The sequence below is a fragment of the Falco peregrinus genome, chromosome Z, assembly GCF_023634155.1.
Source record: "Falco peregrinus isolate bFalPer1 chromosome Z, bFalPer1.pri, whole genome shotgun sequence".
Taxonomy (NCBI): domain Eukaryota; kingdom Metazoa; phylum Chordata; class Aves; order Falconiformes; family Falconidae; genus Falco; species Falco peregrinus.
This window is the reverse complement of record NC_073739.1, coordinates 40668504-40696243: the sequence shown is the minus strand read 5'-3', so window position 1 is coordinate 40696243 and position 27740 is coordinate 40668504. Positions and strand designations below refer to the sequence as shown.

Genomic DNA, 27740 nt, shown 5'->3' with positions numbered 1-27740 from the left:
TTAGGAAGCACTGCTGATAAATGACTGAAAGTGGCTGGGTGAGCACTTCCACAAGTTCCCTCTACCCTTGGGTGGATCCCATCTGGCCCCATAGAGTTGTGTGTATCTAAGAGGTGTAGCAGGTTTTTAACCATTTCCCCTTGGATTATGGGGGCTTTGTTCTGCTCCTCATTCCTGTCTTCCAGCTCAGGGGTCTGGGTACCTGTGAACAATTGGTCTTACTATTAAAGACTGAGGCAAAGAAGGCATTAAGTACTTCAGCCTTTTCCTCATCCTTTGCCACCGTTTCCCCCGGCATGTGTTTATGAAAACATTTTTTAATGTCTTTTACAGCAGTAGCCAGGTTAATCTCTAGCTGGGCCTTGGCTCTTCTAATTTTCTCCCTGCATAACCTCATGGCATCCTTGTAGTCTTCCTGAGTTGCCTTCCCCTTCTTCTAAAGGTCATAAACTCTTTTTTTTTTTTTTTTTTTTTTGAGATCCAGCCAAAGCTCTCTGTTCAGCCAGGATGATCTTCTTCCCTACCAGCTTGTCTTTCGGCACATGGGGATGGCCTGCCTTTGCACCTTTTTTTTATTGAATTATTGAAAAGATATAAAGACTTACTGGTGGTCTTTGCCTTTCAAGACTGCCTCCCAAAGCCTCAGTTAACTAATCTCCTAAAGATGCCAAAGTGTGCCCTCCCAAAGTCCAAGGTAGCAATTTTGCTGACTCCCCCATCCTTACTTCTCCAAGAATTAAAAACTCTGTAATTTTGTGATTGCTATGCCCAAGACGGCCTCGAATCAGCACATCACTCACAAGTCTTTCTCTGCTCACAAACAACAGGAACAGCAGGGCACCTTTCTTTGCTGGCTTCCTCACCAGCTTTGTCAGGAAGTTGTCTTCCATACTCCAGGAACCGCCTGAACAGTTTTTCTCTTCACTGTATTAGATTTCCAGCAGTTATCTGGCAAGTTGAAGGCTCCCACAAGAACAAGGGCTAGCAATTGTGAGACTTCTCCCATCTGCTTATAGAATATTTCATCTACCTCTTCACCCTGGCTGGGTGGTCTATAACAGATTCACACCATGATATCTTCCTTGTTAGCCTTCCCCCCATTTCTTACCCATAAATACTCAACCTTATTGTCACCATCATTTATATCTAGACAATCAAAACACTCCCTGATATACAGGACTATTCTGCTGTCTCTCCTTCCCTGCCTGTCCCTTCTGAAGATTTTAATAGCCATCCATTGCAGCACTGCAGTTGTGTGAGTCATCCCACCATGCTTCCATGATGGCAACTATGTCATAGATTGCCATAGTCTTTTATCTTGAGTGGCTGCCTAACATCTCCACTGCTTGTGTCCCCGCAGCCTTTGAACAAAAAAACAAGTTTACTAATCCTAGCTCAAAATAGGCCTACACTGACCAAATCATGGAATTACAGGGACTTTTTCAAGAGATTATGTTGACCATTCTCCTACCCTGAAATACAGGCAGTATACAGAGACCATCTTAAGCAGGTTTTTACTAATATGTTCTTAGAAACCTCCAATGAAAAAAATTTCATGGTACATAGCTAAGCTATTTTAATATTAACAGTTAAAAATTGCTTCCTAACACCCAGCTGAAATATTGCTCATTTCAAACAATGAAATTTCTTCTTTTCTTTGACCAATTGAAAGTGAAGAACAAATTGATCTCGTCCTTTGTATAATCAACTTTTAAATCTTTTTGGAAGACTGTTGCCATTTCATTCATTTTGAGGTCTTCTCTTCTTTTTGTGCTTTCCCAGTAGGATTTAAAATGGTTTTATATTTGGGCACTGGAGAGTGTTCACAAACATAGAAATTCCTCTTTATGGCCTGGTGTCATCTGAAAACGTCACCAACTGCATAACTGTGGTCTTTCATTGATCCGTTTTACTTCATATTTTTTAATGAATTGTGTATCCTACATGTAAGCAGAGTCAGAGAGGTTATAGATTTGCAAGCGTGCGGTTTGATATGTGTAAATACAAAAGCGAGCTTTATCGCTAGCTGTCTTACAGCTGCTGCCAACACAACTCCTGACTGAGAGTTGCTGGGGGGTTGATTTGCTTGTTTTAAAATAAATTCTTTTTAGGAACATTGGCTCTTGTGATATGAGCCTTACCTGGATGTGTGTTTTTCATTTTGAACATTATGTAATCGCATTTGTTGTCTTTTGCATCAATTATGTAGTTCTTACTTTTGATAAAATGTGTATGTGGTGTTAATTTTTTAAATTGTTTCTCTAAGGATACATATTTCATTTGTAGTTTGAAACTCAGGAAGGACTGATTTATCTTGAAATTGAAATGTAAGCTTCCTGTTGACTTCCACAGTTAGTAGACCTATGTCTGTAATAAGCATGCTGCTTACCTTTTGCACAGTGGTATTCTCAATGCTAATACGAAAGAATGACAAAATATTTCTCATTTGAAAAATATGCCTCTAATATACACTTAGGAGAGGAACATAATGCCAGCCTGGGATTCTGGCAATCTCTTCCTTTCTGATGTCTCTAGTTTCTTGCGGTGGCATTTAAGGGCTTTCCACTTGTTTCAGTCAGATATAAATGTTCTCTACTATTTTTGTGGTGTGGACTTGAATAGGTTCCCTCTTTGCACAGCTACCATTTTTTTCCCCCTTCTCTTTTCTTCTTTCTTCTGAAAGTGTGTCCATGTGCTCTCCAGAGTTGGTATATGAGAAAATTTTATTCTTGGCATTGCGCTGGGTTTTGAGTCTGTACTGAGGCTTGTGCCGGTTCAACATTGTGGGTTTTTATGCAAGGATATTAAATCATAACTGTTTGTTACTTCTAGCCAATTATGTCAGGAAGAAAAAAATCAGCCAACCCACTCTTCCCAAGCATAAACTTATCCTTCAATTACCTTTTTGTTCCCTGCAGGATGATCATATTTCTGTGCTTTCTTCTGACAGCAGGAAGACCCTGCCCAAAACTTGTGAGCTGATCCTATTAACTTTTGATCCAGCAAATGAATACCTGTTCAGACTAGGTGAAAGCCACTCAGCAAACTGATCATCAGCATGATGTTTCATTTTATTAAGGATATTTGATATTATGTTACAGTAACATCTCATAAACTACTGTGAAAAAAGAAGTTGGGTAAGAAGGAAATAGGTAAATATATTTGCCACAGGCAGCAGCTCTAAAAGGCAGTACCAGCAAATCTGAGTTTTGAAGGAAGGAATTTGTGGCACTGTAGTGCTCATGCAGGATAAGACTGTAGACAGAATCCTGTGTATTTTCTCACACAGTCCGAAGCAAAGCTGCAGGGACAAAAGCACCTGTGAAATATGTCCTGGCACTCACTCTGCTGGCAAGCATCAACAGTAGCACTCTCATCTAGTCTCTTACGTTATGAAAACAAAGAAGACAAGAGAAGTCTATTTCATTCTGAGGAATAAAGCTGGTGTTGAGAATGTTTGATGTCCTGGCCCTTATGACTTCAGCTTGTGATTCTTCATGAAGACAAAACAGTGGTGGCATCTAACTCTAAATTTGTCTCGTGAGTTCCACTTGAGTCAAGTCCATTTCCTTCCTGAAGCAATGCTCTCTGACTGCTCTGTGGGTGTTCAAAAGAGTTTTGTTCTGTCACACTGAAAGGAAACATACCTTTCAGATGGTCTCTCATAGTCTCTGCATAGGTTTTTCACAACTACCTAGTGCATCAAATTATTTTATTACCAAGGACTCCATGGTGACTTTTACTTTTACTTTGTGCAGTACTTCTCTGCGCAGTGAATAAAAAGTAGCATCTTTTACTTCCTTCAGAAATCTGCCAGTATCTACAAATGTGCCAGGTAGCCGCTTGAGTACTGTGAATCAGCTTGCCTTTAGCATTACGCCTAGCTTCATCTGCTAGGTTAGATGGCAGGTTTTGTAGGTCAGTGTAACAAACTTCCAGTCTTTGCACCTTCAGTGTGTTTTAAATATGCTAAACATTGCTTAAAAAAGGTGTGCTGAAGTGCTGACAGCAGAGAACAGGGTAGCTTTCTAAATATTTACACTCTTTTGCAGACATTAACAGGGGTATATATACATCCTTTGCAGAAGGAAATTTTTCAGTACCATCATCCAATGGGATACTGCTTTCTAGTTACCTGCTAGAATCTACACAAGCACAAAATTGGAAGAGGAAGGAAGGAAGTATGGTTTCCTAATTTAGAATAATTGTGATTATGGGGGGTATTTCAGTTTTCTGTGGGTCCTATAGCTTGGGCTCAAACTCAGTTTTTTGAAGTCTATAGACTGGGCTATTTATTATGAGAAAATGGAAGCAGTTTTGGCTTTTTTTATATGCAGAGAAGAGTATGGAATGCCAGCAGGCCTTCCTTCCAGGAGACTGATCCATGGAAATAGATGGACCTCTGCTGTCCTACAGTGGGTCTGCAATCGTTACATTGACTTGAGGAACTGGAGTTAATTAGGATGAGAAATCAGTTATTGATCTCCTCCTTTCAGTGTTGAAGGAAGGTCTTCCTGGAAAGAAAATAAGGACTGTAGCACACTAGAGAACTGTATTAGGAACAATGTAAACTTGAATCTGCAAGATTTTCTATTATTTAATTTCTAGACAGTTATATTTTATCAAGATTTTACTGGGTGAAGTGGATTTCATGTGCACAGGTCCTAAATGTAGTGCCTAAAGGGTGACAAAACAGTTTAGCACTCTGGACAAAACTCTTAATAAGAAACTATTACACAGCTACAAAAAAAGGAAGAATTTTTTTTTTCAAAGCAGACAGATATGAAAGAAATTCGATCACAGAGATTAGCTCTTGAGCAGCATATGAGTGATGTGGTTTGAAGAATCCTGCACTGCCGTGGCTGTTGTGGCCCCTGTCTGTAGAAGTGAGGAGAAAGATGTTTGGCTTCCATTGGCCATCAAAATTCACACTTAGAATTGGAGAGTTTGTTTCAGTTTCATAGGGTTAGGCTTCTAAGACAGACATCTGTTCCCAGACCACTGTTAGCTGGGGTATTTTCTGGATGGAAGAAAAAAAGCTATGGAGAATTCTTCAGTACTATGCCTGTGCAGGCACTGCTTACAAGTGAAAAAGAAATATTTGCACAGCTTCTCTTCAGTTTCACTCTGTGTGCACAAGAACTTGGAAGTCCTCCACACTTCGCTGGTGTAGATTTGTGATATACCAGATGCTGTATTACATTTTAAAATCAGGCAGTAAAGAAGTAGGTTTGTTCTAGACATTGTTGTCTGTGAACCCCAAACCTGTGTGTATGTGACAGGCTTCCTCTTTTAAAACTTCACCTACTTTTCTTCCAACCCCAAACCACCAAATGTAAAACAGAACATCATTTATTCTGTGGTGTGTTGCATGCAGATTGTGGTGGTTTGACTGTGGCTGGAGACCAGGTGCCCACCAAAGCTGCTCTGTCACTGCCTTCCTCAACCAGACAGGGGAGAGAAAATATGACAAAAGGCCCATGGATCAAGGGAGATCACTCAGCAATTATCGCCACGGGCAAAATGGACTGGACTCAAGGAAATTAGCTTAACTTACTACCATTCAGATCAGAGTAGGATAATGAGAAAAATCAAACCTTAAAAACACCTTCCCCCCATGCCTCCCTTTTTCATGGGCTTAATTCCCAATTTCTCTACCTCCTCCCCTCCAAGTGGTGCAGGGTGACAGGGAGTGGTGGTTACAGTCAGTTCATCACACATTTTGTCTGCTGCTCTTTCTTCCTGATACTCTTCCCCTGCTCCAGCCTAGGGTCCCTTCCACAGGAGACAGTTCTCCATGAACTTCTCCAGTGTGAGTTCTTCCCATGGGCTGCAGTTTACAGACTGCTCCAGTGTGGGTCCTTTGTGGAAAGGGTGCAATCCTTCAGGAATATACTGCTCCAGTGTGGGTCCCCTTGGGCTGGCTCACTGCCAGCAAACCTGTTTCAGCATGGGCTCTTCTCTATGTGGGACCACAGATCCTGCCAGCAGACCTCCTTCAGCACAGGTTTCCCACGGGTCACAGCCTCCTTGAGGCACCCACCTGCTCTGGCATGAGGGCCCTCCACGGACTGCAGGCGGATATCTGCTCCACCATGGACCTCCATGAGCTGCAGGGGCACAGCCTGCCTCACCGTGGGCTTCACCATGGACTGCAGGGGAATGTCTGCTCCAGTGCCTGGAGCACCTCCTCCCCCTCCTTCACTGCTTCAGTGTCTGTAGAGTTGTTCCTCCCACATGCTCTTATTCCTCTCTTCTGCTGCAATTTTGTATTGCACAGATTTTTTTTTTTCTCTTAAATGTGTTATCCCATAGTAGCTGATGGGCTCAGCCTTGGCCAGTGGCTGGTCCCTCCTGGAGCCAGCTGGCATGCATGCCATCAGACACAGAGGAAGCTTCTAACATCTTCTCACAGAAGCCACCCCTGCAGCCACCCACCAGCAAAACCTCACCATAGAATCCCACTACTTGCAGGTACTATAGCCATGGAAGCTGTTAATCCAATGTTCAGGTGTAAGAAGAGCAATCTTTAGTTTAACAAAAGGACTTCAGTATCTTCCCCTTCCCTCCCCATGTGGTTTTTTGGTGTGGTGTGGTGTTTGGGTTTTTTGGGGTTTTTTTTTGTTTTTTGTTTTTTTTTTTGTTGTTTCTCTTTGTTCATGATGTGTCTCTACTGTAGAATGGCATGCATCATGATGTCATGCTGGTAGTGAAAAGAGTACACCAGCTTTGTGATGGATCTCATTTGTACTCCAGCTGTCTGGTTGGCTACATACAAAATTGCTTAAGAAGTATGAAATTCTGTTATTTGTCTGTCTAAGTCAAGTTATTTACTCAGCTCAAAGAAGTACAACTGAACTAGTGACAGGTGTTAAAAGTTACTGTGCCATTCACGATGCTTTCCACTATGAGAAACATGCTTTCTTTACTTACTTACTCAAGACTCAATTTGTGTATTACTGTTTTAGGCCCAAAAAGGAGAGCACAGGAGAACTGAGTGAGTCTGGAGCATCCGTTGTCAAACATGGTCTTAAAGCAGAAAAAATCTTCATGCAGGTTCACTACTTGAAGGTAAGTGTTGTCAGCTGATTTTTATTGAAGTTGCTTTACTAATATGATAAAGACTTCTTTCTTCTAGATATCAGTGAATTCATAGCATCCTATTTGTTTCTGACTTCTTGCAGGGTTATTTCCTTTTGCGGTTTCTGGCAAGGGCAATTGGAGAGGCTTCATACCTTGCATCTTTACGAAAATTTGTCCATAAATTCCATGGGCGGCTTGTCCTTTCTCAGGTACTGTACTTGAAGTTGTTCCTCACTTTTTGAAAAAAACAAATGACCTAAAAACTTTCAGTTTGACTATCTAAATCATCACTTCTGGTTGTGATGAAAAGAGAAAGGCAATTGCAACTTGGCAATATTAGTGAAATTACTACCTGCTAAAGGGCAGAACATTTTTTTTTCAAGGTGATACCCTGCTAGTATCTGATAATATAAACAATGGGTGGGGTTGGTTTTTTTTTTCAACAATGCTTTGAAAGGTCAATGTTTGTAAGTGCTGATGTTCTCAAAAATGGGGTCATTTACTCTACTGGAATTGTCTCCTGTAGTCTTGTAGCTCATTGGTTTTGATTGTGATAAGTCAGTCTTTTCCTTGATAATGTCTTTGTTTCTGATAGCGAAGAAACACAGAGTAGGGATGTAACTGAAAAATTCTATAGATCATAACAGTGCATGTGCTTTATATTTCTGACTTTATTTCTGTCCTCTCTGCATGCTGGTTCATTCAATGCTTATAATTTCACAGTCTGCCTGATGAGAGTGGTCTCTTTCTCACCAAGTCAGGGAGTGATGTGCCCAGCACTCTGTGACATTGTACCAACCTGTATTAGTATTGTCACAGCCTCTGTATATGTTTCCTTACGAGCTTCATACTCCCATGTGTTCTAAAGCATTCTGTTGCTGAGATACTAATCTCCAAGTGATGTTTAAGAAGTTCTGCTTCTTTCAATAGACTTTCTCTGCCAGTGTTACCATGCAGTGGCAGCCCACTCTGAAGAGCTGTTGTTCTCATAGAACAGAATTTCTTCCTGGTTTGGTGAACACCTGGTTGTAAAAAATTATGTTGAATTAGGAATCAGAATCTGCGTCCCTAAGTCCGACTGCATATATTAATCAGTTGAACAACAGACTTAGCTTGTTCTCTTCCTGGCATAAATGGTATATAATTATTCCATGCAAAGTAGAATTACTTCAGAAGGAAAGACTGAGCAAGTCACACCACAGTACATGTTACATAGAGTACACACAGTACCATCTGTTACATAGAGAGCCAAACTGGAGTTATAAATAGAAATTTACCTCCCCCTAGGCCTTTCTCAAAAAATCCTGCAACTACTGGCTGTAGCATTAAAAGGAGAGCTGCCTTGTCTTCCACTGTTTTGTTTTGAGAAGGGAATGACATAGCTCTCTGAACCCAAAGTTAGAAGATCCTGTCATTGGTGATGAATCCAGCTTGCATCATGGCACTGCACCTTGTTGCTTCAGAAATGCTGTGAAAAAAACCATTCATGGGGGTGTCTGTGAGCCAGATCACTGAACTCATCTTGGTTAAAAACAGGCCTGGAGCAAAAGGCACAACATGAACAATATTTGGCATTGCTGGAAGAGCACTGTGTTCAAAGTGAGGGGAGGGGAAGAGAGAGGAGAAGGAGCGTAACTGAATTTCTGAAACCAGTTTCCTTGCTGAAGTCTGTATTTTATTGAATTATGGTTGAAATCTTTGAGGAGATTCAGGATGGTGATAAACATCTCCTTGCAACATAGAGTAAGGGGCTCTGATTTTGAGGGGGTGGGGGTCTAACACTTTGCTGTTTTTCCCAGCCACAGTGATTCTTCACTCATGTGCTTGCTGTTTTGAATCTCACTCTTATGAGGTGAGATGGATGCCCATGTGTCTTACAGACAGGTGAAACACCTGTAGATTCTTTCATATGTCAGATCACCCAGAAGTTAAGCATAGTAGCTCTACTGCAGCAGCTCTGTCCTGTGGAGGAACATTTGGGGTGTTAAGGGAGTTAACGTTCCCACTGCTGCAGCTGTTTCCTGTACCACGTTGCCGAGACCCTGAACACTTATGTTTGGCTTAATGTGGAAAATGCCACTGACTATATGAATCTCGTCTACATTACGATGTCCAAAATCATAAATACGGCACTTCACTATTACACAGCTGGAAACTTTTTGAGAATTACAGAAATCATGAAAGGACAAGAAGCATCCCAGTGTTTTAATCTGGTGGTAAGAAAGGTGCTTGCATTTTGGTGAGAAAAAGTTAGTTTGTTGCTCCTGGTTGATGTGAGATGAATTGCATCAGCAGACTGTTTAAACACTGTAAAATGTCTTAGCACATTATACTATTAGCCATGATAGCTAGACTGCATTGCAATTAAGTATCCATCTACTAGAGACTTCCCCCTTTGTCTAGCACTCTCCTATTAAGCATCAATTTATAGCTTACCTAACCCCAGTCTCATAAGTTGAAATACTGTATGTTGTTTCTGCACCTAGAAACAACCATTATTGGATAAAAAATTGTTGAGTGTGCTTAATTATTCAAGCAAGAGTAAGAGATGCTTTTATTTCAGGTTTCTTAGGCTCCTTTTTGTTTGCATATGTGCAGTATGGCCATAGCTGTGTGCTTAGAAAAAAAGCTACTTTCCTTCATTTGAAGACGCAAAGTGGACAGGGCTATATCCAATTGTAAATGTATTTACTTTGTTTCTAAGAAATCTTAAACATTGTATTTATGTTGGTGTCTGGTATAGCTAGAGAAGCAATCACAGCAGGAATTGCAAATGCAAAAGCAATGAAGTTAAGTTAGTACAAAGTTTATTATTCAAGTTCCTTCTTGAACAAACGTGCTGTCAGTGTTTAAATGAATAAAAGATTTCAAATAAATAGAGGTGCAAATGGTAAGTTTAAATATCATAGTGTTGTACTTTCACCTTGTCCAAAATAATCGTACATGTTCCCAGATTTAAGGAATTGTGGGGATGAGGGAAAGTAAAAACTGAAAATAATTGCCCATGTTCTGAATACTAGTCTTGTTTTCAGTGGTGTTTGTAGTATTTTTCCTAGATGGGAACTGCAGGTGCAAGGAAATGACTTCAGATGTGAAACATTAATCAGTTTGCCTTTTCCCTTCATTTTGATTGCCTGCTCAGTATGTTTTTAATAGTAGTTTTTGTTTATTTTAGTCAAGTTAGCAACAGACAAGTAAAGCAAGTCTGGAATCTTTGAGAAGGATTTAAAAAAAAAATCTTCCATTTTTTCTGAGAGAATTTACTTACTAACTGCTTTGAATGAACTTTTTACATAATGAATGGAGTGTTACTGACTATAAATAAATAGGAAGGAGTGCAAGTTGCCTATATTCCTAACACATTTAAGGCTGTTCATTTTGATACTGAAATAAGAACACCTTGGGAATTGATTTGTTTACAGACCTTGATTTTCATGTAATTCTGTCTGCTGTAATAATAACCCAAGGTCTATAGTGTTCACCCATCTGATAGACTTATAATTTGGTACAGTAAAATGACAGTCCAGGAGGCAGCACTTCGAAAAAATAATAATTTATGTTATTCTTAAAAGTTTTAAAGGCAGATGTATGGATCCAAGCCCACTGTGTATGCACCTATATCAACATGTTCCTGCACACAAATTTGTATGGACACATACCATTATCATAATTGTACAAAACTCTGATCTGCACACACAAATTGCCATTTGACTACCCGTTAAATTGTAGAATTCGTAACTAGAATTGGAAGTCTAAGCATGCAGTGTACATGTGTTTTGGTGTTTCAACTTCTGGAATCTGTTCTTTAGATTAAGGTTTAACTAGAAGTTTGTCTCTGCAGTTTGGCCCCTGCAGTTCCCTGCTTACTGACTTGTTTGCTCAGGCTCATAGTGGGGCGTAGTGTGGATTCTGACACTGTCCCATCCACGGCAGCCTCTAGGATGGGGTCTTTGCTTTCTACATTCTCATATGCTTGCAAAACAGAAATAGATGGGCCGGTCTCACTCAGAATGAGTTAGTTTCCTGTTCCAATTCTTGCGTAAATGAACATACTCCTATTTTTTTGTTAGCCATGCGCCATGCAGCCTTCATTCACTTTCCTTATATGCATGCATTATGAGACAACCTTTAATTACTATATGATCACAGTCCTTTTATTACATTTTTCCTGGAGACCTTTGTCTCATTTATGTAGAATAGGTGTTGCTCCCATGAAGCAGCTGCTTGGTATTTTGTTCTCTGTTCACTGTTCATAGGCACTTTATTTACCATGCAGTGTGCTTTTCTTTCTGTTCAACCCTTTAAGTTTTAACAGTGTAAGGCAATAAAAAAGGCTGCTTCACAGGGTCAGACACTTTAACCTGAGATTAACTGTGCTTAAAATGCTTATGTGACAATTGATTAATTTATGGATCAGTTAATTACATTACACATTTTGAAAGATCATTGTGTTTGTATATAAAAAAGTCTGCCTAGCTTTAGGCCATACCTCTGTTTCAGTACAAATATCTTGAAAGAAGCAATGTATGAAATATTGTGCTTGAAGTATAAATAAGACTAGGTTAGTAGAGGTCATTAACGTGGTATAAGGCAAGGTCTTTTTTTGTGAGAAAACTTTCTATTTCTTTTTTTGTGATGTACTTTTTTCACAATTATGCAAAATAAATTTTGTGTTTTAAAGGACAGAGAGATCAGAATGAAGTAGGGCTGGAAATGGAACTGGAGAAGGAAGTGGAGAGTAATGAAGCCTTAAGAGGAAGCTAGATGTTTTGTAATCATCTATAATACAGCTGAGCGATTAAAAAGTCAGTTAATGTGTCACACATTTTAATGTTAAACAGTATAGTTGAATAAATATTCCCAAGTATCTTTTGGTATTATTTCTCTTAAATATAAGGATCTTAAAAGAAGCAGTAAGTTTACACATAGAATTGTCTTCTGTCAGGGGAGTGACCTATATATCTGAAAATGGCTTGGACCTTTCTGATAGATGATATGATTTGTTTTTTAATGTTCACTGTTCTTTGTTTATATCAAGATGTGTGATCAGAGAGAGGTACCTGTCTCGTGCCCCAGAACAGACAGTTCAAGAGTAGAAACATGCTGGCTATTTCTCAAGACAAGAATTGGAGTAATAATATGGCATCTTTAGTTGTGAAATAAAAGGTGTTCTAAATCCAGATCTGTTTAGTTACTGCTTCATTTCTAGGGTTCTCAAAATTATTTATTTCGACATACTTCTCAGTCACTGGGTCCTCACTCTTCTTTGCCTTTGATTCAAACATGCTACTTGCATCAACAGTGTAAAGAAAACTTTTTCTTTATCTCAATTCACAGTCTGTATCCAGATTTGATCTGCTCAGCAGCAGCCCAAAGCTGCAGTTGTGATTAAAATTGTTGGCTTCAGTGTGGACTGTGGTGAGAGCAGACAAGAGTCTTCAGGGAGTTTTAATTATGAGAGTCTAGCAAATCCTTACCAAACATGTATGAACGCATTTTTCAAAGGCTTTTTCAGTCTGGCAGAATGTCAGTAAATTTCACAAACTGCAGAATAACAGTTTCTTTACATAGGGAAAAGTTGTTTTCTAGCCTCTGGGTTTCTAGCCAGGGAAGAACAACAGGAGTATGTAGAGAAGTGAGATTATTTTATCATATGAATATCAACCAGTTTGTTAATAATGTAGTACTGTGCTGGCATGTGATTTCTAACTTGTATTTTCTTTCTGGCTTCATTAAATTACTTGCAACAAAAATGAAAAGCAAACTCTAATTTGTTTTATGATCTGACTTGGCGTTTATTTATGACTACCCTGGTCATCCACAAGTCTTTGCTCTGAAGTGTAAGGTCACTAGAACCTCTTAAACAAATGCATCAAAGCTTAAAAACCCCCACATTATCCTGTAACTTTTCTCTGGGACACTTCTGGACCTTTACATCTGGGGAGAAAAAGAAAAAAAAAATAGCCTGAGGAAAAAATTTCAGTCCAGATGGTTAAAGTTTGGCAAAATTATAAGCAACTGAGAAGTCAGACCTATAATGCTATGTGTCATGCAGACTTGATAATAGGCAAATGTTAAAAGCCATGCAAATATGTTGTAAGGGGTAATTTGTTTTCCTACTCTGTTTTGGAGCATCAAAGTAGAAGCAGTTAAAATAAGATATAATAGATTCATCCTAATTTTAAGAAAGTGTGTCTAATGATGGTTACTGCCTTGTTCTTTAAAGATATTTGGAAAAAATGAAGACAGCTTTAATCACAAAAGAAACTTTTTTCTAGTATAATATACAGAACATAAACCCACTTCTAATACCAAAGTTCTCTTCAAGTATATTTTGGGATTGATTATAAAAACTTGATGTAATACAATCAGGGAGCATTAACAGTGTGAATATGTTGAGGATGACTACTTCAGCATTACTTGTCACACGCTTTCAAAATGACTCTAATCTTTTCATGTTCTCTATTTCCACATAAGCTTACTTTGTACCTCCAGCAAAGCTTCCACAAGTGGAAGGAGCAGTAGTCCTCTGTTTGTGTACAGAGTAATTCTGTTTGTGTACAGAGTAATGCTACAGAGCTGTTAAGTAGTACTGTGAAGTAAGGGAATTTCATACTTCATCATCATGTCAGCAATACACTGTAGTTAGGACAGAACAACTCCTGGCATAGGTAATGATGGCATTATTGCCACAGCAACACTGAGCCCAGCCCTGGGTAATTTAGCTTTTGTCATAAGCAAATCTTGTATCCACTGCAACATAGACTGAATCTCCTCTCACTTTGTAGTCTGAAGGAGGAAGGCTTAACTGTGTTACCAATAGTTTCAAACGTGCAATCATTCTTTCTTTCATTCCCTAACAATGCCATAATCAGACAGAGAAACAGCATCTTTTGTTGAATGCTATGGCAGAGTCCCTAAATAACAGTTTTCTGCCTTTTAGGAAACATTCTTCAAGATTTTGGAGAGCAAGTAGTTGCAATCAGAAATCAGCCTGCATTTATGTATTGCCATAAGGAGTATCATTAGCCTATGAAACTTGTCTCCACAAAGATTAGTATTAATAAGTGGATGTATTGCTTTATGAAATAGCATATAAATTAATAATTCATATTAATAAATCCTCTTCTTATGAGATTGCTCTGAGGAGTGCACTGTGTCAAAGTGATAGTCATTAACTTGGTTCATGTATAGTCTGGGGTGCCAGAAAACCTTTGAGTGATAGCAGGTGTTACTTTCTAAAGAGGGCTTATCATACTGTTTTAAGTGAAGATGATAGTCATGCTATTCTGTTGGCATTGCACCTTCACTGTAAATCCATGAAAAAAATTCTAGCTACAGTTTCTTTCAAGAATTTACTCCTTAGTTGATGTGGTTGGCAGCAACATTGTGAATTTTGTCACAGAGTGAGTAGGTGTGATTTTCCAATCAGGTATGTGAATTAAGGGGAAAAAAATTAACTACGTGGTTATGTAATTAAAGACAGCTTAATAACAGAAGCACATGGAGAGAGTGCAAACACCCTTAATTTCTTAGCCTTTCAGTATGTGAATCTGCAGCCTTTAACAATTTTAATTATAGTTTGTGTGTGTGTATTCTATATTAAATAAAAGTAGGAATGTGGGATTGTGTTAAAGTAGTCATCAGGCTTTTCAAGCCCATTTTCTTTCAATATTGACACTTCTTGCTTGAGTGGGTTGGAAAACTGACAAACATAATGTATGTTGTATAAATAACTGAGCAGTATATCACCATAGTGGAGTGGGCACTCATCCGAGAGCCAGGGCTGCAGCTTCAGCTGGGGGGTCTGTACCATCTACCCCAGTGGTGGCTGATGCCTCCACCCAGACAGAGCTGCTGAAGGCAGAGGCTCCAGTGCAGGCCTCGGGCTGCAGGACGTGCCCACACCTTTCTCCTGGGGCAGGGACAGGCAGCAGACCTGCCTGCAAAACCGTGCCCAGATGGAGGACCTCCTGCAGCAGGTGGCTGAGCTGCAGGAGGTGGCGAGAAGGCTGCGTAACATCAGGGAGGCTGAGAAGGAGTTGACAGCTGGTCCCAAGTGCAGTCTGCAGCGGACTCACAGCCCACAGCCAGGCAGTGAAAAACTCCCCCATGGCCACACACAGAAGGGACGGGGCCGATAATGCAGAAGAATGGAAGACTGTAACATCAAGGACCTGCAGGAGGAAGAGACTTCCCCCAGAGCCTGAGGTGCCCTTGCAGAAGTACTTTGCTGCTCGGCCAACTGAAAACAAGAGACCTGTCACATAGGAAGGGTGCTGAAGCTGAGCAAGGCAGCCTGACCTGCCTGTTGTGTAACAACCAGCACAACTAAGAAAAAGCAAGGATTGATAGTAGTAGGCGGTATGGAGGCTTCCACCTGCTGACCTGATGCACTGTGTAGTTTGACCTTGGCTGGATGCCAGTTGCCCACCAAAGCCACTCTGTAACTTCCCTCCTCAAGTGGTCAGGGGAGAGAAAATATAATTAAAAGCTCATGGGCTGAGATAAGGCCAGGGAGACATAACTCACCAATTACTGTCATGGGCAAAACAGACTTGACTTGGGGGAATTAGTTTAATTTATTACCATTCAGATCAGAGCAGGATAATGAGAAATAAACCCAAATCTTTTAACAACTTCCCGCTACCACTCCCTTCTTCCCAGGCTCATCATCACTCTCAAATTCTTTACCTCCTCCCCCTGAGCCACGCAGGGGGATGGGGAATGGGGGTTATGGTCAGTTCATCACATTCTGTCTCTGCAACTCCTTCCTCCTCACATGCTTCTGCTGCTCCAGCATGGGGTCCCCAGGAGACAGCTCTCCATTAACTAACTTCTCCAACATGAGTCCTTCCCACAGGCTGCAGTCCTTCACAGACTGCTCCCGCATGTGTGCCTTCCACGGGGTGCAGCCCTTCAGGCACAGGCTGCTCAAGTCTGGGTCCCCTGTGGGGTCACAAGTTCTGCCAGCAATCCTGCTTCAATGTGAGCTCTTCTCTCTGTGGGTTTGTAAGTCCCGCCAGCAAACCTGCATCAGCACAAGCTTCCCATGGGTCACAACCTCCTTTGGGCATCCACTTGCACCAGCATGGGGCCCTCCATGGGCTGCAGGTGGGTATCTGCTTCACCATTAACCTCCATGGGCTGCAGGAGCACAGCCTGCCTCACCGTGGGCTTCACCACTGGCTGCTGGGGAAACTCTGCTCTGGTGCCTGGAGCACCTCCTGCCCCTTCTTCAATGACATTGGTGTCTGCACAGTTGTTGCTGTCACACAGTCTCACTCTCTTCTGCTGCAATTGGTTTCACAGGTGCTCCTCCTACCCTCTGCCCCCCTTCTTAAATACATTATTCCAGAGGTGCTACCACCATCACTGATGGACTTGGCCTTGGCCAAGTGGCAGGTCCCTCTTGGAGCTGGCTGGCACTGGCTCTATTGAACATAGGAGAAGCTTCTAGCAGGTTCTCACAGAAGCCACTCTAGCTACCAAAACCTTGCCATGCAAACCAACTACATGCACTCTCTAGAGAGGTGTACTGCTTACCAGGGGCTTGTATCAGGGATCTCACCAAGAGACCACCAAGCCTCATACAGCTCACTGACTATTATCCACTGTTGTTGTTTCGTGTGGGCACCAATGATACAGCCAGGAGCAGTCTAAGGCGCACCAAAAATGATTACAGAGCTCTGGGAGTGGGAGTAAGAGACTCCGGAGCACAGGTTGTTTTTCCTCAGTGCTCCCAGTCAAATGGAAGGTGCTTGAAAGGAGCAGCCAAACCTGGCAAATCAACAGCTGATTGTGGGACTGGTGCCACAGCCAGGGGTTTGGCTACTTACACCATGGGACTCTCTCTGAGAACCCTGGTCTGCTGGGGGTGATGGGGTCCACCTGACAGAGAAGGGGAAAAGCACCTTTGGTCACTTGCCAAGCTGGTGAAGAGGGCTTTAAACTAGAGGTGCTGTGGGAGGGAAACCTCAGTCCATCCCACTCCAGCCAGTTTGGTACCAGTGCCAGCATCAGATGCCCAGAGCCCGGAGAGGGATCACAGGGCAGCAGCAGAGCACCTGAAGAGCAGCACAAGGGGATTCCAGGCACTCCAGGCAGTTGAGACAGGTTCATTGGGGGCCCAACTTAAATGCCTCTGTGCAAACACATGTAGCTTGGGGAATAACCAGGAGTTAGAGATGTGCACACACCTGCAGGGGAATGGTCTTACTGGCATCACAGAGACATGGTGGGATGACTCTTATCACTGGAGTCTTGGGATGGAAGGACACAAGCTCTTTGGGAAGGACAGGCAGGGGAAAAGAGGAGGGGGTATCACTCTCTATGTCAGCAACCAGCTGGAGTGCGTGGAGCTCCATCTGGGAATGGATGGGTAGCCAACCGAGAGCTTATGGGTCAGGATTAAAGGGAGGACAGGAACAGGTGACATTATAGTGGGGGTCTGCTACAGGCCACCTGAGTAGGAAGACCAAGTGGGTGAGACCCTCTATAGACAGGTAGGAGCCGCTTCATGTTCACAAGCCCTGGTCCTCATGGGGGACTTCAGCCACCCTGACATCTGTTGGAGGAACAACACACCAGGGCCTAGGCAGTCCAGGAGGTTCTTGGAATGTGTGACTGGTAACTTCCTTCTCCAAGTGACAGGGGAGCCAGTAGGGACAGGTGCCATGCTGGACTATGTTCTCACCAACAAGGAGGGGCTGGTGGGGAATATGAAGCTCAAGGGCAGCCTTGACTGCGGTGACCATGAAATGGTGGAGTTCCAGATCCTTAGGGCAGCAAGGAGGATGCACAGCAAGATCACTAACCTGAACTTCGGGAGAGCTGACTTTGGCCTCTTCAGGGAGCTGCTTGGTAGAGTACCATGGGATGGAGCCCGGGAGGAGGAAAGCTGGTTAATATTCAAGGATCACTACCTCCAAGCTCAGCAGCGATGTGTCTCAGCAAAGAGGAAGTCAGGCAAAAACACCAGGAGACCTGCATGGATGAACAAGGAGCTCCTGGACAAAATAAGGAAGCCTGCAGGGTGTGGAAGCAAGAACAGGTAGCCTGGAAGAATACAGAGAAACTGTCCAAGCAGCCACAGACCAGGTTAGGAAAGCCGAAGCACTAATAGAATAAGCTGGCCAGGGACATAAAGGGCAACAAGAAACTCTTTTATAGGCATGTCAGTGCTAAAAGGAAGACTGGGGAAAACATGGGCCCTTTCCAGAAGGATACAGCAGACCTTCTTTGTCAGGACATGGAGGATGCTGAGGTACTCAATGACTTCACCTCAGTCTTCACCAGCAAATGCTCCAGCCACACAGCCCAAGTCTCAGAAGGCAAATGCAGTGTCTGGGAGAATAAAGGACTGCCCACTGTAGGGGGAGATCATGTTTGAGACCATCTGAGGAACCTGAAGGTGCACAAGTCCATGGGACCTGATGAGATGCATCTGTGGGTCCTGAGGGAACGGGCACATGAAGTGGCTAAGCCCCTATCCATCATATTTGAGAAGCCGTGGTAGTTGAGAGAAGTCCCCATGGACTGGAAGAAGGTAAAAATTTTTAAAAACAGAAATAAGGAAGACCCAGGGAACTACAGTCTATTGAGTCTCACCTCCTAGCAAGATCATGGGGCAGATCCTCCTGGAAACTCTGTGAAGGCATGCAGAAAATAAGGAAGTGATTGGTGGCAGCCAGCATGGGCTTCACAAAGGGCAAGTTGTGCCTGGCAAATTTGGTGGCCTTCTGTGATGGGGTTGCAGCATTGACAGATGAGGGAAGAGTGACAGACATTATCTACCTGGGCTTGTGCAAAGCTTTTGATACTGTCCCACATGACATCCTTGTCTCTAAACTGGAGAGACATGGGTTTGGCAGGAGGACCACTGAATGGATAAAGAATTGTCTGGATGGTCGCACTCAAAGAGTTGTGGTCAACAGCTCCATGTCAGGAAGAGACCAGTGACAAGTGACGTTCCTTAGTGGTTCGTACTGGGTCCAGTGCTATTCATCGTCTTTGCTGGCAACATGGACAGTGAGATCAAGTGCACCTTCAACAAGTTTGCCAACAACACCAAGCTGTGTGGTGCAGTCAACATGCTGGAGGGAAGCGGTGCCATTCAGAGGACCCTTGGCAGGCTGGGGAGCTGGGCCCATGCAAACCTCATGAAGTTGAACAAGGCCAAGTGCAAGGTCCTGCACCTGCGCTGCACCAGTCCCCAGAACCAATATGGCCTGGGCAGAGAATGGATTGGGAGCAGCCCTGAGGAGAAGGCCCTGGGGATGCTGGTGATGAAAAGTTCAACATGAGCTGGCAACACGCGCTTGCAGCCCAGAAAGCCAACCGTATCCTGGGCTGCATCAAAAGAAGTGTGGCCAGCAGGTCGAGGGAGGTGATTCTCCCCCTCTACTCTGCACTGGTGAGACCCCTCCTGGAGCACTGCGTTCAGGTCTGGGGTCCCCAACATAAGAAGGACATGGGCCTGTTGCAACAAGTCCAGAAAGAAGTGGGCCATGAAGATGATCAGAGGCTGGAGCACCTCTCCTATGAGACAGGCTGAGAGAGGTGGGGTTGCTCAGCCTGGAGAAGAGAAGGCTCTGGGCAGACCTTACAGTATACTTGCAGGGGGCTTATAAGAAAGATGGGGACAGACTTTTCAGTAGGGCCTGTAGTGACAGGGCAGGGGGTAACGGCTTTAAACTGGAAGAGGGTGGGTTTAGATTAGATATTAGGAGGAAATTGTTCACTGTGAGGGTGGTGAGGCACTGGCACGGGTTGCCCAGAGAAGCTGTGGCTGCCCCATCCCTGGAACTGCTCAAGGCCAGGCTGGATGAGGCTTTGGGCAACCTGGTCTAGTGGCTCATGTCCATGGCAGGGGGCTTGGAACTACATGATCTTTAAGGTCCCTTCCAACAGAAACCATTCTATGATAGAAACTTCTTTATTATCATTCTGTTACCAGCAGTCTTTAAACTGCTCACTAGCAATTCAGACTGTTGTCTTCATAATCATACTAATGCTGGTTCTTTGTTTGTTTTCCAGGATTTTCTTTGTATGTTGTTGGAAGACATCCCTGAGCAACAGAAGTAAGTGAGAACCAGGCTAGAAAAATCAAAGAATAAAGTAGAAATGAAATTTAAGTATCAGCCTTGCTATCCAGAAATAGTAGGATTTCTTTAATACTTTTCTGCTTGTTTTTTTCAAGTGTGCGTGTGTATCTTTCTCTGAAAATTCTCATACATACATACATACACAAAAAATATGAGACTTGCCATGTTATTGCTATCCCATGCTCCATCCCCAAGCAGTGCCTCTAGCTTGCATGTTAGGGCACCAGTGGGGTCCTGTGCTCACTATGTGATGTGAAGTGCCAGGCACAGCTGCAGGCTCAAATTAATCTGTGATTCTCCTCCCAGCTGCATTCAGCACATGGCACCTTAGAGCAAGGAGGCCAGAGCTTTGTTGTGGATCTGGGAAACTGGAGAAGATGAATTTTTTTCTCAAGCGCTAGTCTGGTACCATCCCCTCCCTGTCATACAATGTGCCAAACAGGGAAGGATGGAAAATACTCGTGGAAATCCAGTGTTAATTGCCTGACATGTCCTTCAAAATCCTCCTACATGTAACTGTAACTGGTTGAAGATGATACATTTAGTCCTTAGCAGAGCTTTGAATCTATACCTGATTATCTGTTGGTTTGTTCTGTGCTACTACAGACTGTGCTACAAACACAGGTTTTTTTTGTAGTGGAACTTTGCATATTACAATTGTTAAAAATAATGTATTCACCTGAAAAATGCAATTTTATGGAGTAGGATTCCCAAAGTCTTCATAAATCTGAGTGAGCAGTTTGAGAAAAAAGAAGATATTCAAGATATTCATGTCAAATGTATTGGGGTTTTTAGTGAAATACTTCTGTTCTTAGGGTGTGAGGGACAGAGAAGCTAGATGTCATTGAGATAATGTGTTTTGTGGCATCGTGAGTTTAGTCTCAGTGGTGTTACATTTTCCAGTGATGTACCATAAGATGATACTTTGTTCGTATCATTAGATACGGCTTTCCAGCCCAAATATAATCAGGAATATTAAATGGAATATGGGAAAGTGTTTCATTTAATGGCATGATTATATATTGATTTGTTAATGGAATCTGTTTTCCTTCCTTTTTTTATTTGTGTTTCTCTGAAGTCCAATCCCAATGCAAAATGTTATTTGAATAAGCGTATGATTTTTTTCTGCCTAGAAACATGCCAAAATGTTTAAACTTCCAACTAATGCAAAAAGAAGTATTTCTTGCATCACACAGAGTGTATGAACATAATTTTAGATCTGTGGTAATTCATTTTACAATCAGACATATAGCATATATGAACTTACCTACTGCCAAAATTACTTTGGGTGCAAATATCAATAGCAATGCCAAGAATCATAGAAAATCTGGATATACAGAAAGCCTTTATTTCTTATCTGCTACAAAGACGTTTTTTCATTCTTGAATGTATTCTGTTGTTAGTACAGAAATACTAGCCTGAGGTAAAAACAAAGGGAGGAAGGATAAAACCAGAATATTTTTAGAGATCATCTGCTGTTGAGTGATTTTTTTGCACAAAATTCGTTTTAGGAATGAAGTGCATTTTAAGATGAGAGCAACAAAATTCTTCATAGTATACAAAACCTCCCAGACTTGTGCAGTAAAAGTCAATTAAAAAAAGTCAAGTAAAATTTTAATGGTTAAACTCAATGCTTCTTACTTGAAAAATATTAAGCATTCTAAAATACTGAAGTTTGTAATGGAGGCTGGACTTAATAATGAAAAAAAAAAAGGAAGAAAAAAATTATTAGTAGGGAATCAAGACAAATTCTGCCCTCAGCTGTGGTAACAAAGGCAAACTACTGTAGCTAGGTGTAGAATTTGGCTTATGGGAGACTTCGGTCATGAGAATTGGATTAATATTTAGAAAGCCATCATACAACAGTGTGGAATTTTTCTGTAAGTATGACATCACAATAATACAACATTAGCTTTCTGCTATTGGATACAGCAGACTATATCTAAGATTCTCACTCTTTCAGTACTTAATTCCTTTAGTTTTTAGTTACAGGAGATTTTTTAGTAATTCACAGTGATAAGCAGTGCCAAGATAGATGTGGACTTTACTTCTTAAGTGGCAGTCATTGTTTTTTGCTGTTTTCTGTACTCAGAGGGTGATTAAATGCCTGGTTTGTAGGGCTACTTCACTTGCTGCACTGACTCAGTATTAATGGCATGTTAGCTGTAGGAATCCGTTCTGCAAGGCAGGATCCTCCTGTTTCTGGACAGAGGCTGAATGCGGACACCAGACAGGCCTAGCACTACCTTCTGGTCCTTTAGAATTTCCTAACTTGCCCTTAAGAAACATTATTTCTGTATGTGAAGGGCTAACGGCAAGAAGGACAAGCAAATACCTATCATTATCCTCTGTTTTCAAAGCCCTTTAAAATATAACATTCACTGGCTATAGTCTTACATTATCTTGGCCTTTCTTTAGAAAATCTAGAATACTTCCCACCTGTCTGAGGCATCTTATTTCCTGATCTATAATTTGGAACTTCACTATATTAAAAAAAACCCAAACCTAAACCAAACAACAACAAAAAAGCCTCGTATGTGTCTGTATATCACAGTGCACTAGACCTGATAAAACTCCCAGTGGCTCTGTTCTCCTCGAGGCTTAAACCCATAGTCTTTGCTGTAAACTGATTCTCTCCACATCTGCCCAACATGTGAGCACTGCAAAGACTCGTGTTTTTAAGTCTGTGTAATATAGGGTGAGTTTTGCCAGCCTCAGATAAATCAGAGTTGCATCTGTTTGTGCTCTTTACAACTGCAGATTTTTTTGAGCAGGTCAGTCCTGTTCTTTGGGGTTTTCTGATAGTATTTTTTTGTATTTAATTGCACTCAATAAAATAAATAAGTGTACTAATAAAGCTATGGTTTTAATACTACATGATAGACAAAGGAAGGCTTGCGTTACAGCTCTTCTATTTGTACTGTTAATAACCGAGGCTTACTAACCATGCTGGATGTCTTCATAAACTGTCAGTTAAGTACTAAATCAGTGTGAAAGTAATGCTGCAGTTTCAAACTATGCAGCTATAGAGGTATATGTCTCTTTCATATTTGCTTTCTTTGTTACTCACATTGTCACGGATGTGGTGATGTTGATTGAGACAAACAGCTGGTAGGCACCTAACTCCCAAAGCAGATCACTGGCAAACATTTTTTCCCAGTGGTTTTGATTCCTGCATTTTTTTTTTAAGCCAGAATGTATATGCTGGACAAAACCCAAAGGAAATCTTATCTGCAGGAAGCTATGGCTAGCTGACAGAATCACTCATCAGGCACTACTACTTGAATGCTCTAACTATGCCTCCGTATTTAGCTGGAGTGGCTTACTTTGAAAATGACTGATGTGACGAATGTGTATATCCAGATGAAGCAGATATGCTTATTGAAGTATTTTTAGTTGGATATAGCAGACTTAATTGTTTTTACAAAGAAAAAAAAAGAAAAAAATTTGCATACGTTCATGTGCACTGTTCATTTGCTGCAACATCTTATTCTAAAAGTGGTTTCTTCTTGATTGAGGAATTAAGTAGGTTTGTGTTAGTTTGTAGAGTGCCTTGGAGCCTTGTGCAATGAAAACGATATATAGACATCTTTGACAGTGCTAATTTTCAAATTATCATTAATGTTAGTATTTTACAGACATGGCTCTGAAGCATTGAATCTTGCCATGAACAGCACATATGCACGTTAGGTGATCATTCCTAGGCTGATCAGCTTATTGTCTAAACAAATAGACAAGGGATAAGATAATGGATGTAACTGCATTCTCATTTTACGGGACGGAACTGTAGTACAAAGCTACTGAAGAGCCTGCCCAGCCTTCTAAGAGTTCTGTTAATAGTGCCAGTCAACTGAACTCAGATCTCACAGTCCAATACAGTGCCTTAAGCAGAAGGCCATTCAGGAAAACACACACACACCCCCACCAGATTTAAGTCCTTACAGCTGCATAATTGCAACATGAGCAGGTGGAAAGTGCGTTTCTGAATATGGATGCTTTACTGAACTGCAGCCCCTAGAAATATCAGGCCCTGTGTCCTTTCTCTAGGACATTTATTTTGAAATAGCAGTCTGTTTGTGATCTATTTTGGGGACTTGATCTGAAGACCAATAAGTTCGTGGAAACCTTTCCAAGGACTTCACCGTTCCCTATTGACTCTCAACACAGTCAGTCTATCTTTGCGATAGCCTGCATATTACTAATAGACTGGGGGGGAAAGAGGGAATGGCTGTCAACTGCTAAAACAAATTGCTTTTTTTGATGGGTGCCAACAAGAATGTCTTAAGTTGGAAAGAAAAAAGAAAAAAAAGGTGTGCGCAAGTACAAAGAGGACTACATATAGGCACATGACCGGTGTTTACCTGAAACTGAGGGTGCTGCAGGCAAAGAAATAGTAGTGTTTTGTCTTTGCCTTTGAGAAAAATTTCAGCATTTTTAGAGAAGATGAGCAACTTACTAGTGGTGTTTCTGCCTGAATTAGTATGGTGTCAAAACAGTGCAATTCCCTTCACTGGCCTAAGCCCATTTCAAAGCCAGTGTTTTGAAATGACCTGTTGTTGGCTTTAAAAGAAATAGAGGGTATATTAAAAAAAGGCTATACACAGCAAATGTAGCATAGGTTATTTGCATAGATTTTTTTTCTTTTCTGAGGAAATCTCACACTTAAAGTTTAGTTTCAGGGGGCAGGGGTAGGGAAGGACAAACTGGAATTGTAAGACTGTGGTTCTTATCCCTAAGTAAAACAAATTAAATGCACAAGCAAGGGTGTTTTTTCCTAGCTGCTAGCATTGGAACACTGAGATGTATTGGTTTTGATTGATGCAATAACAAAAAAAATGTTACTCTGATTATTCTGCTTGAGGCAGAATAAATGGAATGATCCACCTGGTCTACCCTTGACTATGCAAAATTTGTGTGTCGGGTTTTCAGTTAGTCCTGTATGTGCTTTCCTGTAGTAAACAGACAAGAAATAAGAACTCCAGAAAAAAGTCATCCTGAGGAGGTGAATTGGCTTACTGTTGGGAAATACCCTTTCTCTACATTCCCTGTGGAATGGACTCAGCTAACTAACTTAGAATAGACACCAATTTTTAGAGCACTGTGGTACGGTGAAGCTAAATATAAGCCTGAAAAATACAGCAATCAAATGCTCTAAATATAATAACTTTGCACAAATAACAAGGTGTTACTAAGAGCTGACCAAATCTGGATGCTTAGTAATTCATTTGCATGTAGAACACATTACAAACGTGACATACATGTTCAGTTACATATATATATATATACACACACACATATATATATACACACATATATATAGTGATCAGACATGCAGCGTTTCCTGAAAATTCATAATCCTGGCCATGTAGAAATGCTTCTGTTTGACTGCTGCAATCATTTGAACAAGATGATCAGAGGGAAATTTTTGTTTGTCTGTGATAGTCTGTGATCTCGTAATGTTACAGGAAGTGCTCTGACACTTCACATTTAGTGATTAGGAAGTTTTCTTTGTCTCTATGGGAATTGTTCTTCCTTCTGGGACTTTTAAAGTCATCTCAGCCAGGCTGGTATGTCATCTCTTTCTTATAAAGACACTGTTGAAGTGAAGTTTAGACATAAATTACCTGAGCTATCGTAATACATTACCAGCGACAAACAGACCAGAGCTGTTTCTGCATGAGGGCTCCTTGTCCTGCACTACAAGATGTAACTGATCAAAAGCTGAAGAAAACTATTAATAGAAAATGAAAGCATGTATAAATGACTTTATTGTCATTGTAATTTGAATGTTCTTTTTGTTTAATTTGTAGCTTCTTCTAATTTTCAGTATGATGCTATAGCCTGTGTATGCAAGCATATCTTAGTAGCTGAATGACATAAGGCACCACTGTAAGGCAAGACTTTCTTATATTTAAGGCACTTGGAGTCTGTTTTTTGTCTTTGTTACAAAATCCCTATGTATGTTGGACAAGCTTATTGAATGGATTACTTGTTTCTTGCATACACTTTTGAACAATTGCTCAGTAAGAAGCCTGACTCTATTTTGATCAGATTCTCCCACCCCTAACTCACATTGGCAGCATTTTTTTCTCTTAGGTAGACCTGCTCACTAATAGGCTTCCTCCAGAATACTGCTCAGTCTAAGTAGGGATGGCAGATCTCCCACCACAGTGTTGTAGAGTAGAGGTTGTAGCTGTTAATTCTACCTCAAAGGAATGCTAGCACATAGTTCTGCTTGGAGATGGAGGGTAGATTTTTCATCATTGATTCAACAAGGATAAGAATATCTAACTCGGGATGTAAGCCATGTCTGGAAAAGTGCTGTTGGTACATCTGTTAATATTAGTGATTTAAATCACTGGTCATTCCAAATAAAACTAAAGTAAGTTAAGTAAATGTAATAACTATGATCAATAAACACAGAAATTTTTACTCTGTGTTCCACGGTCATCCACTAACATATACTTTGGAGACTCTGTAAGATCGCTAAGCCTTAGTTTTCCCATTTGCATGTCTGACATAACAGTGATTGATCTCTCTCCCATTGGCATAGTGAAAGGTAATATTTAAAGGTGTTTAAAAATCGTTCAGTAAAAATGACTGATGTATTCATTAAAAATCCTTCTTAGTCACTGGTACAGTCCATAAATCAACCTCCTTTAGGGTCAGACTTTTGAGTACAAATTTGTCAGGGGTTGGGGGGAAGAAAGGCAACTTCTATTTTACGTAATTCAAATAAAAATTGTATTGGGTTGCTTACCTTCCTGTTTCAGAGCTTTGAAATGGGTGTTCTTTCCATGAATGCTGGTTTGGTTATGGGTCTAGATTACACATGTGAAGGTAGCTACAAGTATTAGAATGAGTCTTCCCGAGGCATTACCATGCACATCTGTTCCACTTCTTAGAACGTTTACCGTCAAGTTCCTTTTTTCAGTACTGGCATCCTGCAAGGACAGTGTGACTTTTTAAAAAATTTTTTTTTTTAATTGGCTTCCCTGCAAGTTGGGAAGACTTCAACCAGAGTTGAAGTAAATGCAACAGAAGTTGCTTACAAAGTGAAAGAGGAAATAGAACTGAATTTGCAAATACTTATGCCTGTAGTTATTTCAGTCCCACACATCTTGATCATGAAAAACTGTTCCTTTTGTTGGGGCTGCAGACTATTCTGTGACTTTACTGTGAATATTATCAGGATATAAAGAAAGTGCATAAAAGATGAAACTAACATCTATTAGATACTTGGTGACTTTGAGGATTAATAACCACCAGTGCCTTTTAAGAACAAAAAGTTTAAGGAAGTTGTATTTAGTTTCATTTTCTTTAGTATTTTATATTTACATTTAAGCTGCTTCTGAAATAAAATATTGGGTATGAATGTCTGCAGCTAAATTTACTTGGGGGTTGATTTTTTTTCTGTAAAGAAACAAAGATGCACTCAATAAGTGGGGCATCTGTTCATACTTTACATGTTTCATAAATGCATGTTACTGTCTTACACTTTCTTTGTCAATCCTCATAAGCACTGAATTTATCATTTGAGTTTTAAGCACA

At 41.0% G+C, this 27740-nt stretch overlaps 1 protein-coding gene across 10 annotated transcripts in view; it reads left to right on the top strand.

Moving 5' to 3' along the window:
• AOPEP (aminopeptidase O (putative)) overlaps positions 1–27740 on the top strand; it is a 206513-nt gene that overhangs the window by 83588 nt on the left and 95185 nt on the right. For all 10 annotated transcript variants that reach the window (XR_008744745.1, XM_055790627.1, XM_055790626.1 and 7 more), the window contains 3 exons: positions 6969–7071; positions 7185–7292; positions 20122–20165. Coding sequence is in view for 9 of the 10 variants with exons in the window: in XM_055790627.1 (XP_055646602.1) it covers positions 6969–7071; positions 7185–7292; positions 20122–20165 (255 nt within the window). In the remaining variant the exon portion in view is untranslated. The remainder of the gene's footprint in view (positions 1–6968; positions 7072–7184; positions 7293–20121; positions 20166–27740) is intronic.